An 18,448-nucleotide genomic window follows, 5' to 3' on the forward strand; every position below is an offset into this window, starting at 1 on the left:
TTTGCTGAGGCAAACCTGAATAATCAATCAGTCTCCACTAAAAGAGCAAAATAGGAATAAAGAATAGTAGGACTAAAATTAATTCACAGGATTTGGTCTAACTCTCTTTAAAATAGATATTCTCTTTACAAGGTTAAACAGCTGTAAACACTATGCTTTCATCTCTCAGGTATGTCCCTCTCCTCTTAAACGTTACTATGTTATAGTCTTCATTCCTTAGTACTGCCTGAAGTTTTAAAGTTTCCATTGCTTGCCTACCGAAACTCCAGTTAGTCTAAAACTTCTAAATGAGTAAATAACAAAAGAATGCTACCTTGTTAGGTATACTTGTAAGACTATAGAAAAGGGGCGGTCCATCCCAATTGAGGGGTGTGAAGAGGCTCGGATGTACATAATCTTAATTTGACACGCAGACACTATTTCCGCACCTAAATCCTCTGACCACAGCCACATTGCCATAATCTTACCTTTGAGCCAAAGTTTACCCGCTGTATTCGTGTAAGACTCTGGCGGCAATAATGTTAATAAATGGTATCTAGCTTCAATAAGCTGTTCGAACTATTTGCTACGCTCATTATGTTGATACTTCAAAACTTCTTCGGTAGAAAAGAACATAGGCAGCTGAAGACTTTATCTTCTCCTTGCTGATGGGATTAACATGGCTATCATCAAAGTCATACCACTGATCACCACCTCTCTACATGAAACACAGAAAAGTAGATAAAACGGATGAACATTAACAATTGCAATGAGAGCGTTTTTTTAAACAGTTTACAAATAATAAAAACCTTCCAAAATTTCATAATGATCATATTGATGTCAATCATATCCAATCAACATTTCACCATCTACCACTAAGGATGACAAACAAACCCACCTCCATGGGTATTACCAGAACTCGTCCCTGTTTTGACGAAAATCTCCGCATTAACTGGGTATGGATGGGTATGAGTATGGATATAGGAAATAACATACTTTTTCAATTCAGTAGGAGATGGGATGGGAATATACATATCTATTTCGTCCCTGTTTAAATTATTAAAATAATCGTAGTCTATTAAATAACCTTATATATATATATATATATATTAATCTTATCACAATGTAAGTATGTTCAAATGATGTATATTAATTAAATATTTTTTGTCTCACATTTGAATATTTCTACTACTTTTTTAATATTTTTTCTTTATTGTATTTTTTTTTCACATGAGAATATTTAACCCTCTTAATTTAAGTGTTCAATAGCATAAACATTTCATTTACTAAGTTATATAAAAAATTATCTTTCTTTTTTATTCTATTATTATTAATTTTTGTTTTATCTAAAGAACTCTTGTTTAGCTAGAACAATTTTCATTATCTCTCAATCATCGACTAGGTTGATATTTGAAAAGTTTTCTTAAATGTCTAAGGTATTTTTCATCTTCATACCCTTTACATTTGAGTTCTATTGTGCGATTTCATTTCATGGTGTCTCAAATTATTTCTAAGATACACATTTGAACATTTATTTAATACTTTTATTTGTTAGTTTATATTTATTATATAGAATACTATTTTGATATTTTTTATATAATTATTTTTATTTTCTAACACATTATCATATGTGTAATTTTATCCCTATAATTGTATAAATAAATTTTATTTGCTATAATATAATAATTTAATGTGATTGTCATGAATCTCTTTTTCACCATCTAACATATATTGAAGTTCAAAAGATGAAATATCTATGTTAAAATTTTATTATTATTAGTTTAATATTTTTTCTTGTGATTTTGATCAAGTGATGTATAATAACTTTTATTAGTGTATAAAATAAGAGATTTCATTAGAATTAAAAAAATTAAAGTAAATAGACATTTAAAATATTTTTTAATTTGAATATTTGTTTTCCTTTTATATTTTAAAAATATTTTTAAAGTTTAACAAATAAGTTTTAATAATGTTTTCAAATTTAATAAATATTTTGATTCTCATAAGATTTTATTTGGTATTCTAATTTGAAATGTATATAACTGAAATATATACAATTATAATTATTTTCTAAATATTTGATATTGAATAAACAAACCTCCTTTTAATATTGAATGTGATAATATTTTCTTTTTACTATAATTTTGTATTATTTTATAAAAACTAATTAATTAATATTAAAACACTAAGAACAGGTAGACTGGTTACTCGATGGAAATGAAGATGAGACAAAAATTTAATAACCACTGAACTTGGATATGGGGATGGAGAAAATTTTTTCTCTAAAGATAGATATAAGATAGCGAAACTCATCCCTGCCATTGTCATCTCTATCTACAACTGGTAAGCTATTCTGGATAGAGGTCCAAAAGTCAATCCATAATCATGACAGTAATGAAGAGAGCCGTCTGAGTTCTCAAATCATTTCTAATGTTTAGAGACTATAATGTGCTCTATATTTCAAACTCAAAACATTTCAAATATTTCAAAACCAATTCTAATATCCCAAATTATAAGCTTAAAAAACAGAAAATAAGTATTAAAAAAAACAGCACTTACATGGACAAATGCAGTATAGTGGCCACCTCCCATGCTTCCATAATGGTTACTGACAGCATAAAGTGTGTAATGGTAAGACTCACCATTCCCGTGGCTAATATAAGCTGTCAAGTCGAGATTATCAACAGGGAAGTCAACACATGTCTCCAGCTTGTTTTTCAAGTACCGACTGTATTGAAACCTCTTAAGATGAATGACCAAAATTTTAGGCAGTCTCCAAAGATCTAACTTCTTACTAGCTTGACGATGTTTTTTACAGCCAGGACAGTACCTAACATTACAGAAAACTGCTACTTAGATAATAGCCAAACGAGAAGATAAGTAATTTAAGAGAAGAATGGGTATGTTGCAAGTGATAACCCGGGTATAGAACTTCACAGATCAGAATAGCTGTATGAAATATTGGCACAGCAATATTTTCTGATGGAAAACAAAAGTTTAGCAAAAATATTTTCCTAGCTGTGTTCATAAGATTAAAATAAGGAAGATTGACAGTTGCTCTAACTTGTACTAATTGACGGAGAAAAACAGGGAGAAAAGATTAACAATGAGATTTAAGATAGATGCAGACAAATGTTTAAACAGAAATTCAAATTCATTACAAAACGAGTCTGTCCCTGATCAGTCTTTTAATAAGACACTATTAAGGGTTTGAACTATAATGGCACTAAGTATCCAACAATAACCTGCAAATAGGATAATTTAGTGATGGTTATGATGAATTTATAGCAGTTATGAGCTGAATAAATATGCAGAGCTAATGCAAACCCGAACTAAAATTATTAGGAAAAGCTTAAATACATAGTAATCTATTTTAAATATCTTCCACATTGGACAGATTAACATGCTTGCCAATCAAAGAGTGTACACTTTCTTAAGGCAATAAAAACTGGCTAACTAACCACATGTCTTCTGGTCCAAGAGGCTCTTCTTGTAAGAATGCTTCAAGACACTTGTATAGAGAAACTGACTCCTGAGATCTCTTTGCTAAAAAACCAGACTTGAAAACCTCAGGCAAGGAACTACAAAGTTGTGTATCATATTTCTTAATCTGTTCTTCTGACCAACACACAAGCACGTGCAGTAGCCTCAACTCTCCACTTATTGCCAGAGGCTCATTCATTAGTATCTCGGAATTCTTGATAGTTCCCTTTTCATCTGTATGGTAAAACTCCATTCCTCCATCTGAAGAAGTGTCTAACTCATTCAAATTTGAACCTACACTAGGAGTTGTGACCTCCATTTCTGCAACTTCAGTTTCCTTAGACATGGCACAGTTTTCTAAGGCCTCTTCAATTGGATTTTGAAATGGATGGAACCATTTTAGATACAAATTGCGGAGATCAGATCCATTTGTAACATTACAAAGCCTAGCTACAACAGGAATTCCAAAGGCCTTCCAATTTAGAGTTCGCTTCCCATAGACAAACTGCCTGAAAAAATAATATCAAATAGAAACTTTATTAAGGCAAGGAAGTCACAGGAGTCAATAAAGAAGCTCATGTAAAAAAAGTATATGGATGCGAGCAAGTCTGTGGCAGTGAGTGTTAAATGCATACTGAATCCAAGCATCATGTTGTAGTGATTACGAGACTAGGAAAAAAATGATGATAAAAAATCAATCTTATTACAACAAATATATTGACTTACTCCTCCATCTGCTGGTTTATGAAAACAACCAAAGGGGCGTCGGCATTATTTTTATAAAATCGGTAAGCAACTAATTTGTCAGCATCTCTTATTAAGGATAATGAATCGGTAGGATCTTCAAGAAATCGTATAATGCAATTGTTGTATACCTGTATCAAAGCAATTGCATCAGACATGTAGCTTTCTACAGGATTAAATTGTATCAACAAAGAAACCAAAAATGAAGGGGAAGTGACTTCAAATGAGTTAAACAGATATCAAAGAAAATAAACCTCAGCTACTAATAAGGTCTCATCAGTCCCCAAAGAGCATGCAATGCTAAGAGCCCGGGTCAGGTCTTCGAATCTTCCATTTTTTGGAACAGAAATAGTATATGATGATAATGGAGACATTTTATCACCACTGCCACTAACAACAGTTATAGTCATTGTCCGCATTGTTGTTGAAGGTAGAGGTAATGACAAGTACATGAACGGATCAAATGTCACAGAGACCTTCCTACAAATAGGACAAACTAATGTTGATTTATACTGACCCTGCATAAAATGATAGATGCAATCCGTAAGGTAAAGAGAGTTACCATAGGAAGAAAAAAATATTAAAATAGCTCTCATGAACATGAAAAGGACACCAAATTTCATCTTCAAACGAATTAAAAAAAAAATAGCATGCTCACTGGCAGGAGAGGTATCACTCAATCTAGGAGGATTTCTTATTATTCTAAACCCCTTCACCAATAACTGATATTGTGAACCACTGGTCTATTTGGACAAACTTCTCTATAAGCACTTCTAGGAGAGGAAAATAAGAACAAAATAATGAAATAAACTTCTTCATTAGACAAAATTAGCTTATGCACAAGTTAAAAAAAAAGAATTTAGAAAAGTTGAATATGAGAACTTTTACAAATTAGTTACGTTAAAAATTCCACATCGAATAAGAGAATTTATCTTATATAAGTGAGTATAAACCTCACTTTATAAGTTAGTTTTGCAAAGTTGAGTTAAGATTAAAGTTCACATCTTAATATGATATCAAATTAGAACCCATCTTAGTGAAAGTTGTTTGTTTGGCCTATCATACCACTCACTATTGGACCACCTAGATATATCTAATCCCGCACTTGAAATGTCCATAATTTAGTGTGAAGGAGTGTGTTGAAGATCTCACGTTAACTAAAGATGAAGTCAATTTACAGGATATAAGTAGGTGCAAATCTAACTTTACATATCAGCTTTGTAAAATTAAACTAGATTTAAAATTCACTTCCTAATGAAATTTGTTATTTGTTCCGTCCATCGTGCTACCTACAAATATCTAGTTCCACGTTCAAGACATAGATGCCTCTACATAATGGGTGTGTTGAAGATAACACATCGATTAGAAATAAAGACAATTTATATTATATAAGTGGACCTAAACCTCACTTTACAAGTCAGTTTTGTAGGGTTGAGTTAGACTTGTAAAGAAGTGGATTTTAAGCCTAAACTCAACCTCACAAAACTGTCTTGTAAAACTGTCTTGTAAGGTGAGGTTTATACCCACTCAACAGACATCTCTCAAGTCGAGGCATACACATCTCGAGCAAAGAATTAGACATTAATGGGTGGTCTGATAGCGACCTAATAGCATATGGAATAATAGACTCACCAAACAAATTTTTTTGCTAGGATAGACTCTAACTCATAACTCTGATACCATATTAAAAAGTGGACTTTAAATCTAACTCAACATCTCAAAACTGACTTGTAAGGTGAGGTTTGCACCCACTTAGACACTGTAAATTGGTGTTACCTTTAGTCATGTGGGACTTTCAACAAGACTTAAAATTCACTTTTTAATAAGGCAATTTATTTTCATTTTTTGTTCTTATTTTTCTCTTCTAAAAGTATTTATGGAGAAGTTTGTCCAAACAGACTTAATATAATTTGTTTGACTATTAACTTTATCAACCAACTGTGGAAATTCTACTGGTTAATTGTTCATGGCTCCTTCATCTCACATGAAACCATTATTTACATCCGGCCCCCTTCCCCACAAAGAAATGAATTATTTTTCAGCAAACCAGCTCAATTATATCATATAATCTTTAACACAATACGTGTGGAATTTGTTTAAAACAGAAGTTCTTTGAAATTAGATTTTCTGCCCAAATAATGGTACGTCTGAATTCATAAAAATTATCTTTTCAATATTATAGACACGGATCAGGCTGTAATTTCCAGAACTTGCGAATTTGGCATAACAAACATACATAACATCTGTTCCTATAGTTATAACTAATTGGTTCAAACAGTAGTTTGAACTCTTTAACTAATTGCTTTTATTATTACACTCGTAAATGCTCAAGTAAATCACTAATTAAAGTTTCTAAAAATAACTACTTAACAACCATTACGAAACTGAGTTCTTCACGACATGTGGGTATATGTAATTAATTCTACATTGCATACAATGAGATGAATACATACTTGGCATACATCAACGATGACAGAATCATTGCGAGCCAAATGATTATGCCAATATTCATCAGCAACCTCTTCATCTGGTCGACCATCTCCATCCTTTACTTCAACATAAGGCTTACATTTAACACGATTCAGATCTTCGTGAAGACCATCCAACAAAAAAGCAAGAAGTTCCTATTAAGACGCATGGATATAGTTGACAATGTTAGGGAACACGAGACACCAACCTTTTAAAGCCAAAAGTTTTAGCAAAAAAGAGAACGAAAGGGCCAAATGCACACACTTGAGAATCATGCTGATTAAACCCACTGAACTGGGGGGCAAATCTAGCAAGTTTTGATTTGAATACTCTTGGTGCCACAGGGCTTGCTCCAGGTGCCCATAACTTCCTGAGCAAATCTCCAAACGCCAAAGCTATCTCACCCTGGCAAAGAAGCACATATCAAGAAAATAAAATAGTAGAATACAACACAGGTATTGAAGTTTCTATGTCCCAACCAATGGCAACATAAAAAACATTTAGATATCAAAATATTAAATTATTATGAGCTGTGTGAGATCAATTACTACATACATTCATGCCCAAAGGGTTTTCATGATTGATTTCTTTAACATAATCTTCCAGAAAATAATCAACGAGCTTTGGTGTATGTGCTAAGCATTGGAGGGAACTGTTCATGAAGCAAGTGTTTCCTAGGTTTTGTAATCCAGTTAATCCCAAGGAACCAGCTTCACCGGGGCCTAAAGAGAAGGTCAAAGAATTGGCATGCGTACAATCAGAATTCGCACTGTCAATAGAGCCATTCATCTTCAGTGAAGTACTGCCAGAAAAATTTGCCATCTCGTCTTTTTTCCCATCCTTACATCTAATTGAGTCTGTTAACCCATAAACTTGCAACTCCAAAAGAATCTGTATATCAGGCAAAGTTAATATTAACAAGGCACATAAGGAAATCCAATCAACAACGACAACAATAGCCTTATCTCAATGGAAGCTAATTTCATACAACCAATATTTCAGAAGTTCAAGTCACTTAAGATAAATTTTTAGTAGGAGTCATGAGGAGACACTCAATCTAGACAAAGTAAATGATAACAAACAACCACAGAAATTTAAGTTATCTTCAGCAAAGACAACAACAATAATAGCCTCTATCCCATTCGACAACATCAACTATACGTGTATCATACAATGGGACTTGGTTAAAAACCAATTTCTTAGGAACAACTTCCGAGAAATTATTGAAGAAGCTATCGTTATCTTTACATTCCACGAAATTATGCTTTTTTTCCCAAATCATTCAACCCTAAGATTCTTGCGTCAATAGGCCTAGGGAAAAGAGTTTAATCTCAGCAAGAAAATTCAGAGGACAAAATCTTCTTAAATATAAAAACTTGTCAAAATATAGGAGAAAAGATTTTTGTGTGTAAAAAATCTCAAAAGGAAATAGCTTGTTTCTTTACAAGACCACTAAACATCTGCTTGTGTCTGAAAACTAATATCTGATTGCATAAGCATAATCATAATTGAACACTGAAAAATTTATATCGCACACAAAATAAATAGCACAGAAAGTATAGCCATAATGATATCATGTCCCAAACTATCAATATAGTAATACCTGATATTGACCGAAGCATATAAACATGATAACATTTTACCAAAATTATTAAAGTCATATAATAAATACAAATAAAGGACCCAAACATAAAACACAGTGCACTTGATGTAGATGAGAGACAAAGTGAGCCAATGACTCAAGAGTTGAACTAAAAACATGTCAACTCAACTTGGCCTACTTTTTTGTGACCCAAAAATTTTGTAATGAAATTTGACTCATCATGAGTTGGTAGGTTAAGAAGATTGACTCATTTAAGCATGTTTTGTTCTCCCAACTTATTTCATATATTTATTACAATGCAATCAAAGTAGATCGACTCAACCTACTTGTTTATGGCACTACAATCAAGGTATTGACCTATTTCACCAAATATTAACCACAATTAAGAAGTGATATTATAAAGATAGTAAATGAAAAACGTGTTAACTTATATAATTGAGCAAACAAATAAATTAAGGATCCAAATCATTCAAGCACAGCTGAACAACATTCTAGTCTTAACAAATACCAAAGTGATAACCTAAACATTTAAAAGTATAAAGTAATTATAATAAAAAAATGAAGTTGTTGTTTGTGAGTTTTGGGTCAATCCACCTCCAACTCAGCTCGAACTCATTCAACAAGTGAGTTAAGTAAGTCGAGTTCAATTTGAATCTCATTTTAAAAAACAAAAGAAAAGACTATTTTTTCCAACCTAATCTAACTCAAACCCATGATGAGCCAGATTAACTCATCAGTTTGAATTCACTTTGACACCCCTAAGTGTAGTGGTAGTCTAGACATGCCGCCATTTTTTCCATAAAGTTCAAAATATCCATTAAAGCATCCAACGGTCCTAATATGCAACAACCATAATCTTTGAAGTATGCCAAGTAGCTAAGAAGTTATGGCACACAACATACATACACTCATCCCTAACACTAGAAAAATGGAATAGTTTGTGACCAAAGTATTATCTACAACTCTGAAAATATCATACAAGGACATCAAAGCATAAACAAACCAACTTTAAACAACATATAATACTACAAACCTCCTGATCAGACTGCCTTTGACAGTCAACTGGGGTCTGATTTTTGTCATTCATAAGAAACGTTATCTGGCCTGAATAGTCCCAAATGCATAACTGTGCAATAACATGTAACAACAATGTCAATTTCAAGAGTAGAAATGCAATTGTGTGTAAAACATTGGAAGGGGGTCCACTTAATAACATTTTCTCAAAAAAAAAATCAAAAAGTTAATCTGATATCCTCATAACCATGCATATCGAATTTTAGGTGAATTGAACATACCCATGTATGTAATTTTACAAAGAAATCGAACTTGATCTATTTAATGTCAACTCTTAATCCAAGTGTTGGATTAATGGAATTTAGAGTGTATAAAGAGTTATTAGAGGAATTAGACAAAACCTACTCTTAGAGTAAGTGTTTCCCTTCACACACATAATTATATAGATGTAAAAGGAAATTGCCATTACCATCTCTGAATCCACACTGAACATTTTGCAGGCTCTTTTAAAAAGCTCAACTGCGTTGTCCTGGAAAGAAGGGAATAAATGGGAACAACAAATTAGAATTTGAATAATAACAAGATAATGAACAAATAAGTATCACAATTTCTTAATGATTTTGATCAAGGTTATCATACTCGACAATCTAAGCAGACTCGTGAGAGCTTTGTAGACTCGTAAGAGTCTATTTTAGTCCAATGTTTCCATCCAATGTCAGTCCTAAGTCATGTGTCCTAAAGCATTTTTACTTCTAGGTCTAGGAAATGAAGATGCACAAACATTGAGATAACAAGAATTTGAAGCAATCCCACTTTCGAACATTGTAAATCAGTGCCAATCAACTAAAAATGAAATAATTTTTTGTTCTAGAAAAACAGAAAAAACAAATTAAATCAAGAAAACAAAATATATATATATGTGTGTGTGTGTGGGTGTGTGTGTAATACATGTGAGACAGCGTGTGGAGGGAGACAAAAATGTGAGACAGCGGAACGACATTCAAATATTGGCTGAACACATTCAAACAATGGTGTAATGACGTTCGAGTTGGTTAGGTACGCATTTTCACCCTCTCTTTCGCTTCGTTCTTTGTTTAGCGTATTGGATTTGAGATTTGGGCTTCTAGATCTCCTTTCTTCTATTTGGGTTTGGGGTTTTCATATGGGTTTAAACGAATGACAATTTGGTTGACGTTTTGAGCGATTCTACGAACTCGATGACTCGTTCTCAAAATCGCGAGTCTGTTACGAGTCAACTGAGTCTACTCCGAGTCTATTCAAAAACGAGTTTACAAATGAGTCAACTCATTACTACTATCTAGACTTGTAGACTCGTATGAGTGTACGAGTCAATCCACGGGTTTGATAACCATGATTTTGATTAAAAAAGCACTTGTATTAAATCAAATTATTGTTGTATGTACACTTACATACATACATATATATATATATGGAGGTGTCGTGTTACGCTAAGAGTAACTTTATGATGAGCCCAAGGCCCCTAATGAGAATGGACGGGAGTTTCTTAAGAGAATTACAAGGAGCATGACTAGAAGGGATATCTCCTCTACACCCTCTTCTCCTAGTTTGTGTAAAAGGGTTGAAAACTTGGTATAGGATTAATTCCCTAGTATAAAATACACATAGGATAATGTATTTAGAATAAAAAATCATACAGAAAATATAGGCTAAGCCAATTTCATGATTAATACAGATGACATTATATCTAACAATATCTAACACTCTCCCTCAAGCTGGTGCCTCTAAATCATATGTACCAAGTTTATTACAAATATAATCAATTATAGATCTCCGTAAAGATTTAATAAAAATATCTACTAATTGATCATTTGAATAAATAAACTTAGTCTTGATGTCTCCAAATAGAATCTTTTCTCAAAGAAAATGACAATCAATCACAATGTGTTTGATCTTTTCATGAAAGACAGGATTATAGCTAATATGAAGAGCAACCTGCTTCTTACATATAAGTGTCATTTTAGTGACATCTCCAAACTTGCAATTCTTTAAGTAATTGATTAAGCCAAATAAGTTCACAAGTAGATGAGATCATAACTTTATATTCTACTTCTTCCAAGATATCAAGTTATCACCAATGAAGACATAATATCCGAAGGTGGATCTTCTATCAGAAGGAGGGCTTGCCCCATCAACATCTAAATAACATATAACTTTAGTGTGATTATTGTGATCATATAGCAAACCTTTTCAGAAGATCCTTTAATGTACTTCAATATATGAATGACTAATTGCATTCTAGTGACATAACATTAGGAATTAAGAAATAGGCTCACCACACAGATTGCAATGAAATTGTCAGGACTAATAACAGTAAGATAGTTCAACTTTCCAACTAATCTTTTGTACGTATCAGGATCTGAGAGAGGCTCCCTATGATTAAGTAGGAGTGTTTGGTATTGGGATCATGGATGTGTCAACAGATTTTGAGTTCATCAATCCAATTTCCTCCAAAATATCAAATTCATACTTCCTTTGAGATTTAACAATACCGTTGTTGGATTATGTCACCTCAATCCCAATAAATATTTGATTTTTCCAAGATCTTTGGTTTGAAAGTAGTGACAAAGGTGTTGTTTCATCTGTGAGATGTCATGGTGGTCATTGTCCGTAAAAACAATGTCATCAACATATACCATTAAATGGATGGTGACAAGCCATGATTGATGAAATGCATGCACTTGAACACACTAATACTTTGGAGCTTATCACTCTTCCTCTTGGTAAGAAGCCTCTAGATTGTAGATGGATCTATGTCATTAAGGTTGGTCCCATTAGTGAAGTAGATCATCTCAAACCTTGTCTAGTAGCTAACGGATACACTTAGGTTTATGACCTCAACTTCGCCTTTTCCTTGCTATAGTTGTCATTCGTCAATGTCCTATTTACCAATTGGACATAAAAATACCTCTCGTCATGGTGATATGGAAGAGGAGATTTACATTGAGCAACCTCCTAGATTCTGGTTTTGGTTTGTATATTAAATTGTTCACTCTATGGCTTGAAGCAAAAATCTTGCTTTCTAACTCATAACATGCAGAGATGTCTTGTCACATGGAATAAGTAGTTCCAAGGTCTTTCCAAATTTAAGGGCATTGGAGTAGAACATATAATCTCTACCAAATTTTGTAGTTATGTGTCTTCATAACCTTGTAATAATTTGCCAAACATCATAATCCCAATATAGAAATTATTAGGATTACCCCAAGATATGGACTTAACTTCAATATGGTTTACCCTACTCGTACTGTTCTAATAAATTGAGCCTACTAGAAACAATTTTGACCATTAAGACAGTTATCATCAAGCAAATGTTTAAGAGCAGCATTACATAGTCGAGTTGTCATGCCAAAACACAAGAAATTCCTTATCTTTGAAAAAACATTTTAAAGGAGAAAACACAAACATCGTCGTGAGCAATGCATTTTTCAAAGGAGACGCATGCAACCCAAGAAGAAAGAGCAAAGCAGGGAAGGTCTGGAACTACCACCTAAAGGAGACTTTGGCGAAGCAAGTGGCAACAAAAACACCTGGCACGTGAAGCCCACTTGCACATGCAAGTGCTTGGCTACTCCAATGGTGACGCAACTCTAGTTGTTAATAGATCAAAGGATGGTGAATCCATACGTGTGATCATCAGTATAATTTTAGGCTACCATGACAATGAAAGCAATGCAAAAGGGGGGGACAAAGATAGTGGTCATGAAACACAACTTGGGTGCACTTCAAGCAATCTAAAAGTGGAACCGCAACTATGGAAAAGGGGGGGAACAAAGATAGTGGTCATGAAACACAAGTTGGGTGCACTTCAAGCAACCTAAAAGAGGAACTACATCTAAGACGGCAATGAAGAAATGTGTAAGAGCCTCCAAAACCGAGAGCTCTAATACCAACTTGAAAGAGATTAAATTGTATGAGAGAAAAGATTTTATTGAATTGATTAAATGAAACAATACCTCAGTCTCTATATCTAGAGAACTCTAACTTCAAAGTAATAATTACAAAGAGATATCTAGTATCTTCCAACAACACATTTAAAGTAAACTAAAATGTCCTATTGTAGTTATCAAAAAGATTTTCTCCTTAATGAACAAAAAACATTTAATAGCTCTTACAAAAAGTTTGTGTAGACTTTGGGGAGACATCATGTACAAAACATGTGCAACCAAAGTTTTGCGGAGAGACGTGATGTAAGAATGTTCATTTGAAAAAAAAAAAATTATTGAATGAGGAATTATGTATTCTAGAGAATAAAAGGGTGTCCTATTTATTACAAAACAAGCAATGAAAATTGTATTACCCCAATGATGTACCGGAACATTTGCATTAAATATTAAGGTGTGTGCAATTTCAATTAAATGTCAAATTTTCTTTTCACAACTTCATTTTGTTGGTATGTGAAGACACGTTGATTGATGCAAAATTCCTTGAGAGGATACAAAGGAAGAAAGTTCAATAGAGAAATATTCTTAGTCATTGTCACTTAAGAATTTAAAATATTTTTCCAAATTGGTTCTTCATCTCATCAAAGAAATATATGAAGATAGATAAAAAGTTCATACCAATATGATTTAAATATACACAAGTACTTCTAAAATATTCATCAATGAATATAACAAAATATGTTAAAGGGCTAGGACTTCAAAGTTTTAAGTGAATGGTAGAAAAAAAAAAGGAGTTACGTTTTTTTTCAATTTGCTTAGGAAAAAAGGAGTTACAGTTTTAAGTGAATGTTTGCCTAGTTTATAAGATTCACCTTCTAAAACCTAAATTTGTTTGAGACTAGGAACCGTTATTTGAATTTTTGCCAAACTTAGGTGACCCAAATGATCATGCAAAAGCTTTGGAGGTGATGCAGCAAGACAGAACACAGAGGGAATGGATTTTTGCGAGTATAGGTCTAGTGATTAATGTTCTACATCACTCAGGTGACCGGTGACACATTCTTGTATGTCAAAAGAATCATAATCAAATGTAAGCAGCGCGAGTCAAAATTATAAGGACAATAACGGATATAAACAACATAATTTAAATTTAAGAAGAAAAAGAAACTTGATGAACTTTCATAAAGTGCCCGTATAAAGAACACCTTTTTTTGAAAAAAATTATGCTATTCTAGGGTAACAAACAGACCAACTTCCCTCATTTCCACTCATTTCTATCGTCTTCCTTCCCTTTCATGGTCATTTTCACTATACCAACACAACATAAAAGAAATTGGAGAGGGAAAAAACCAAGCAGAGAGAGAAAGAGACCTTTTTGCTTATTCGTACTCCAAATGAATTTGTTTCCCTCTGAACAGAAAGTCTGAGTTGTAAAGGATATACATCTGACATATCACTGTCAGTGGCTGAAAAGCCTTTGTCATCCTTCACTACATTTTTCGAATCACTATGCCTACATGAAATATCAAAGCACGTGATGATGCAGATATAGACAATCTAAATATTCTAGATGTCAGAAAACTTTCATTAGTAGCATCATGAAACATTAACTATTTTTAATTTCAAATCCACATTAAAAACAAAAACTTGCACCTTATAGATCTACTTATCATGGAACATGCAATGCAAGTAACCACTTGAAATTCTGTACAAAATAAATATGCCAATAAAACAAAGACAAAAGGAGCAATATGACTAAAATTTATGAATCGATGCATTGAATTATGAATCATTTATACGCTAGTTACTTTTAAGTTTAGGCTACATGTATCATATATAACATGGTCCCATCAAGGGGGACTTGTTTAGCATATACGACCAAGAAAGCAACTTTGATAAAAAAGTCATGGGGTGAGCTACGATACAAGATTAAATACCACTAGAGCTCTCCTCCATAAAATCCATCGTTAAAAGTGACAAGTCTGGTAAACAAAGCTTTCTTCATGTGGCACTAATAGCACCTTCAAAAAGAAGTCCTTAACTAATATAAAAAGTACGCTTAGACATGTTCAAAGGTCATGACAACACTCTGCAAGGTGCAAACCAGCTTCCCAAGAACTTGTAAACACTCACAGAAATTCCAACTATCTTGCATCAAATCTAGCACATCTTCCGGTGAAAAAGAAAAATTTGCACAAATAATTAATGGACTTGTATACAAGAAACTCAAGCATAAAAAAGAGGTAGAACTCATTTGCAACAGAAATAGAAAAATCAATGATGACTATGTCCAAACTTGAAATTCTTTAAGTTCAGCAAGCAACGTTATTATTTGACTGTGGAATATGGGAGTGGCAAAAACTGTTAAAACAATTAAGCATAAATACACAGCACAAAGCTGTGCCACAAATGTTCAAAGCTAGAAGAATTTCACACAATACAAAGCACAACGCCTGCTATCTAAATTTCAAAAAGCTATGAAATCCAAACCTAGGTTGAAGTAGGAAAAAAAAGTTGCATCAGTGCACATTCTAACCTAAACATCATACATTGAAGCCACCTATCTATCTTCACTCACCACTTGAGTGCCTGCAACCACATATCTCCAGATACCAGAGCAAAATCCCGTCCAGATACACCAACTTCGCCATTTTCACGGATGTGCTGCAAATCCTCCTCCCTCCGAAGACTGAACGCAAGATCCGAGCTGAAGATGGTATTAATAATCTTCATAGGCCCAGCATAGGACGAACCAGGAATAGAGGCATACGCAATTCCCTTCTTCTTATCCGAATCCGCAGGCATTGAATCCTGAGCATCCTTCCACCACCTGAAACACACGGAATCAACCACCAACGCTCTTCACACATTCAATCTCAATCAAACAATGCAGACAAGCTCGGATCACAGCAAAATCCATACGAGGCACAACAGAATCAACAAGCTAGCCAGTTCGATTATTCCACGAAAAACATTAAAAATACATATGACCGATAAAATCGAATTCAGCTTCGCCTCGATCGGTCCAACCCTAAACGTGCATTGTTAGTTCCGTTGCTTTGGATTTCAGAGATTCACAGTGAGGAAATGGACTCACAGATTTAGGGAAAGTTAAATAAGGCGCTAATTGAATTGAAGTGAGAAATGAGTGGAATCTTGAAAGGGGAGAGACCTGTGAGGAACGAAATAGACTCGCTGGTCCTTGTGTGAGTCTGGTCGCTGAGAGTTATCGGAGCTATCTTCCGAGGCACAGTCCATTGCAGACAGAGATTCAGAATTCGCTTCCAAATTGTGCAGATTATGTATAGAACCAGAGAAAGCAAAAAATGAGAGAATTGCAGAGAAAGAAGTAACAAGTGGAGCTTTGTGGGAAGGGAAGAGAAGAGAAGGATGCAAATGACAATACTATTACAGGATAGGGAGGGAAAAAATATTCTACTTTCGTAAACTTTTAACTTATTTACTGCCCCTCGTATTTTTTTTTTTTTCGGAAAATGTTCGAACAATTAATATTTATTAATTTTGCCAATTAAAGTTTATAACATCAACTCATTTATAATTTAAATGAAAAAAAATCGTTTTCACAATACTATAGTAATCATCATTCCTATAGTATAATCACATCATTGGTTTATAAGATTTTTTAAATATAAATTGCCATATAAAATCTTTCTAGTTTGGTTTAATTAGTAATTTTCTACTAATTTTTTTGAAAATAATAGTTTGTGGTAGCTTCACTTAAATGAGTTTTAAAATCATTTAAAAATGTCATATATATAAAAACATGGGTTTGTCACTGTGAAAATATGAAACATTTTTTATTTAAAATATTTTATTTGTATTAGAAGAATTTTAAGATAAAAATATCTGAATTTTAACACGTAATAGACAATGTTGATACATTACACATCTAAATGACATTGACGTTAATTCATCGAAAAGAACATACTTTCAAAAAATAAATATTCAATTGAATCAACAAATGTAAAAAATAAAATCAAAATTTAAATATAAGAATTAAATTAAATATTTTCATAATTATGTATTCTAAAAATTTGACATATTTTCCTGAATTTAATTAATTTCTTTTATTAAAATATGAATCAAATATAACATACCATATTGATTAATTTGTTTTAATTAAAATTCAACATAAAATCTATCCTAGCTAATATTTTGGAATTCGATAGTTCTGACATTTTGAAATTGTTAGGAAATTACAAAATAAATGTAAAATATTTTTCAAAAGATAGTTGTTAAATATTTTATGATAAAAAGTATCAATTAAAGAGATTGTGAAATAATTTTAATGATTATTGTTATTTTCACTTTTTTTTTTAACTTTCTTTTATATGTATGAAAAATAGTTACTTAATCTCATAGTAAAATTAAGATACCTGAGCTATTGTTTTATTTTAATACATGTAATCTATAATAACTAATAAATAGATATATTAGTTATCTTTTGTTACAAACAATAATTGTGGAGTAAATTATTCATATACTTCAAGTAACATCAACACAATTACTACAAAAAGTAATTTAAAAATCATATTTTAGTTTTTTATAAATTTTAAAAAAAAAAATCAGTCCAGATTTAAATATCTTTAGTTCTTATAATAAAAAGGTCCAAAACGAAGTTCACTTTCTAACAAAAAAAAAAAATCGTAGTTTGTTTTCAAAATAATGTAAATCTAGTTTAGTAAAATATTTGATATATTTTTGTCTTCTTAGTAACAAGTGTGAACAAAGGCTTAAAGTATGTCAAAGGAGAGAAAAGAAGTACTAAATATATAGCTTGAAAATATTTATTATTTATGAATGTAATTTATCAATTATTACAGTTGAAAAATTATAAAAGAAAAAACATTGTCCATAAAACTTCATAAGTAGTCATTAAAAAAGTCATTAATTTTACAAAAAATGTAATTTACTATTTGATAAAGTGTAAGAAATTATATTGTCTGTATATTTAAATTTCAGTGTCCCCCTATTTTAAAATATTATTCAATGGTTTTTATACATTTATTCAATAATTTTTAAAAGCTTTACTTTAAGTTTATTGATGGAGTACAGTATTTTACATAAACATCTAATAAACTACCATTTTAGCATCCCTTCAAATAATATAAAAGATATTAATTGGTATTTTTTCACACTATCAATATTTCTTAGAAAATAATTTATGGTTACTTTGAATTCACCAAAACATGAATGAATTAAGATAGAACAA

At 32.2% G+C, this 18,448-nt stretch overlaps 1 protein-coding gene across 2 annotated transcripts; it reads right to left on the reverse strand.

The window, feature by feature from the left end:
• On the reverse strand, window positions 1-16,623 carry UBP8 (ubiquitin-specific protease 8). Of its 2 annotated transcripts, XM_028073386.2 has the most exons (13): window positions 16,388-16,623; window positions 15,794-16,045; window positions 14,587-14,728; window positions 9,762-9,821; window positions 9,312-9,404; window positions 7,231-7,566; window positions 6,940-7,080; window positions 6,660-6,830; window positions 4,461-4,724; window positions 4,189-4,337; window positions 3,441-3,971; window positions 2,539-2,809; window positions 1-697 (listed from the first exon to the last, which is right to left on the reverse strand). In XM_028073386.2, exons 1-13 carry the CDS (start codon window positions 16,471-16,473, stop codon window positions 575-577), a joined length of 2,619 nt encoding a protein of 872 aa, XP_027929187.1. In that variant the 5' UTR covers window positions 16,474-16,623; the 3' UTR covers window positions 1-574. The 2 variants fall into 2 exon arrangements, with proteins under 2 accessions (XP_027929187.1, XP_085529905.1); XM_085673779.1 differs by lacking the exons at window positions 14,587-14,728; window positions 16,388-16,623 and having other exon boundaries at window positions 15,794-15,910.
• Between the last annotated feature and the right edge of the window lie 1,825 nt (window positions 16,624-18,448).

Source organism: Vigna unguiculata, chromosome 5 (assembly GCF_037176805.1).
Source record: "Vigna unguiculata cultivar grain cowpea cultivar isolate G323 ecotype 2 chromosome 5, ASM3717680v1, whole genome shotgun sequence".
Classification (NCBI taxonomy): domain Eukaryota; kingdom Viridiplantae; phylum Streptophyta; class Magnoliopsida; order Fabales; family Fabaceae; genus Vigna; species Vigna unguiculata.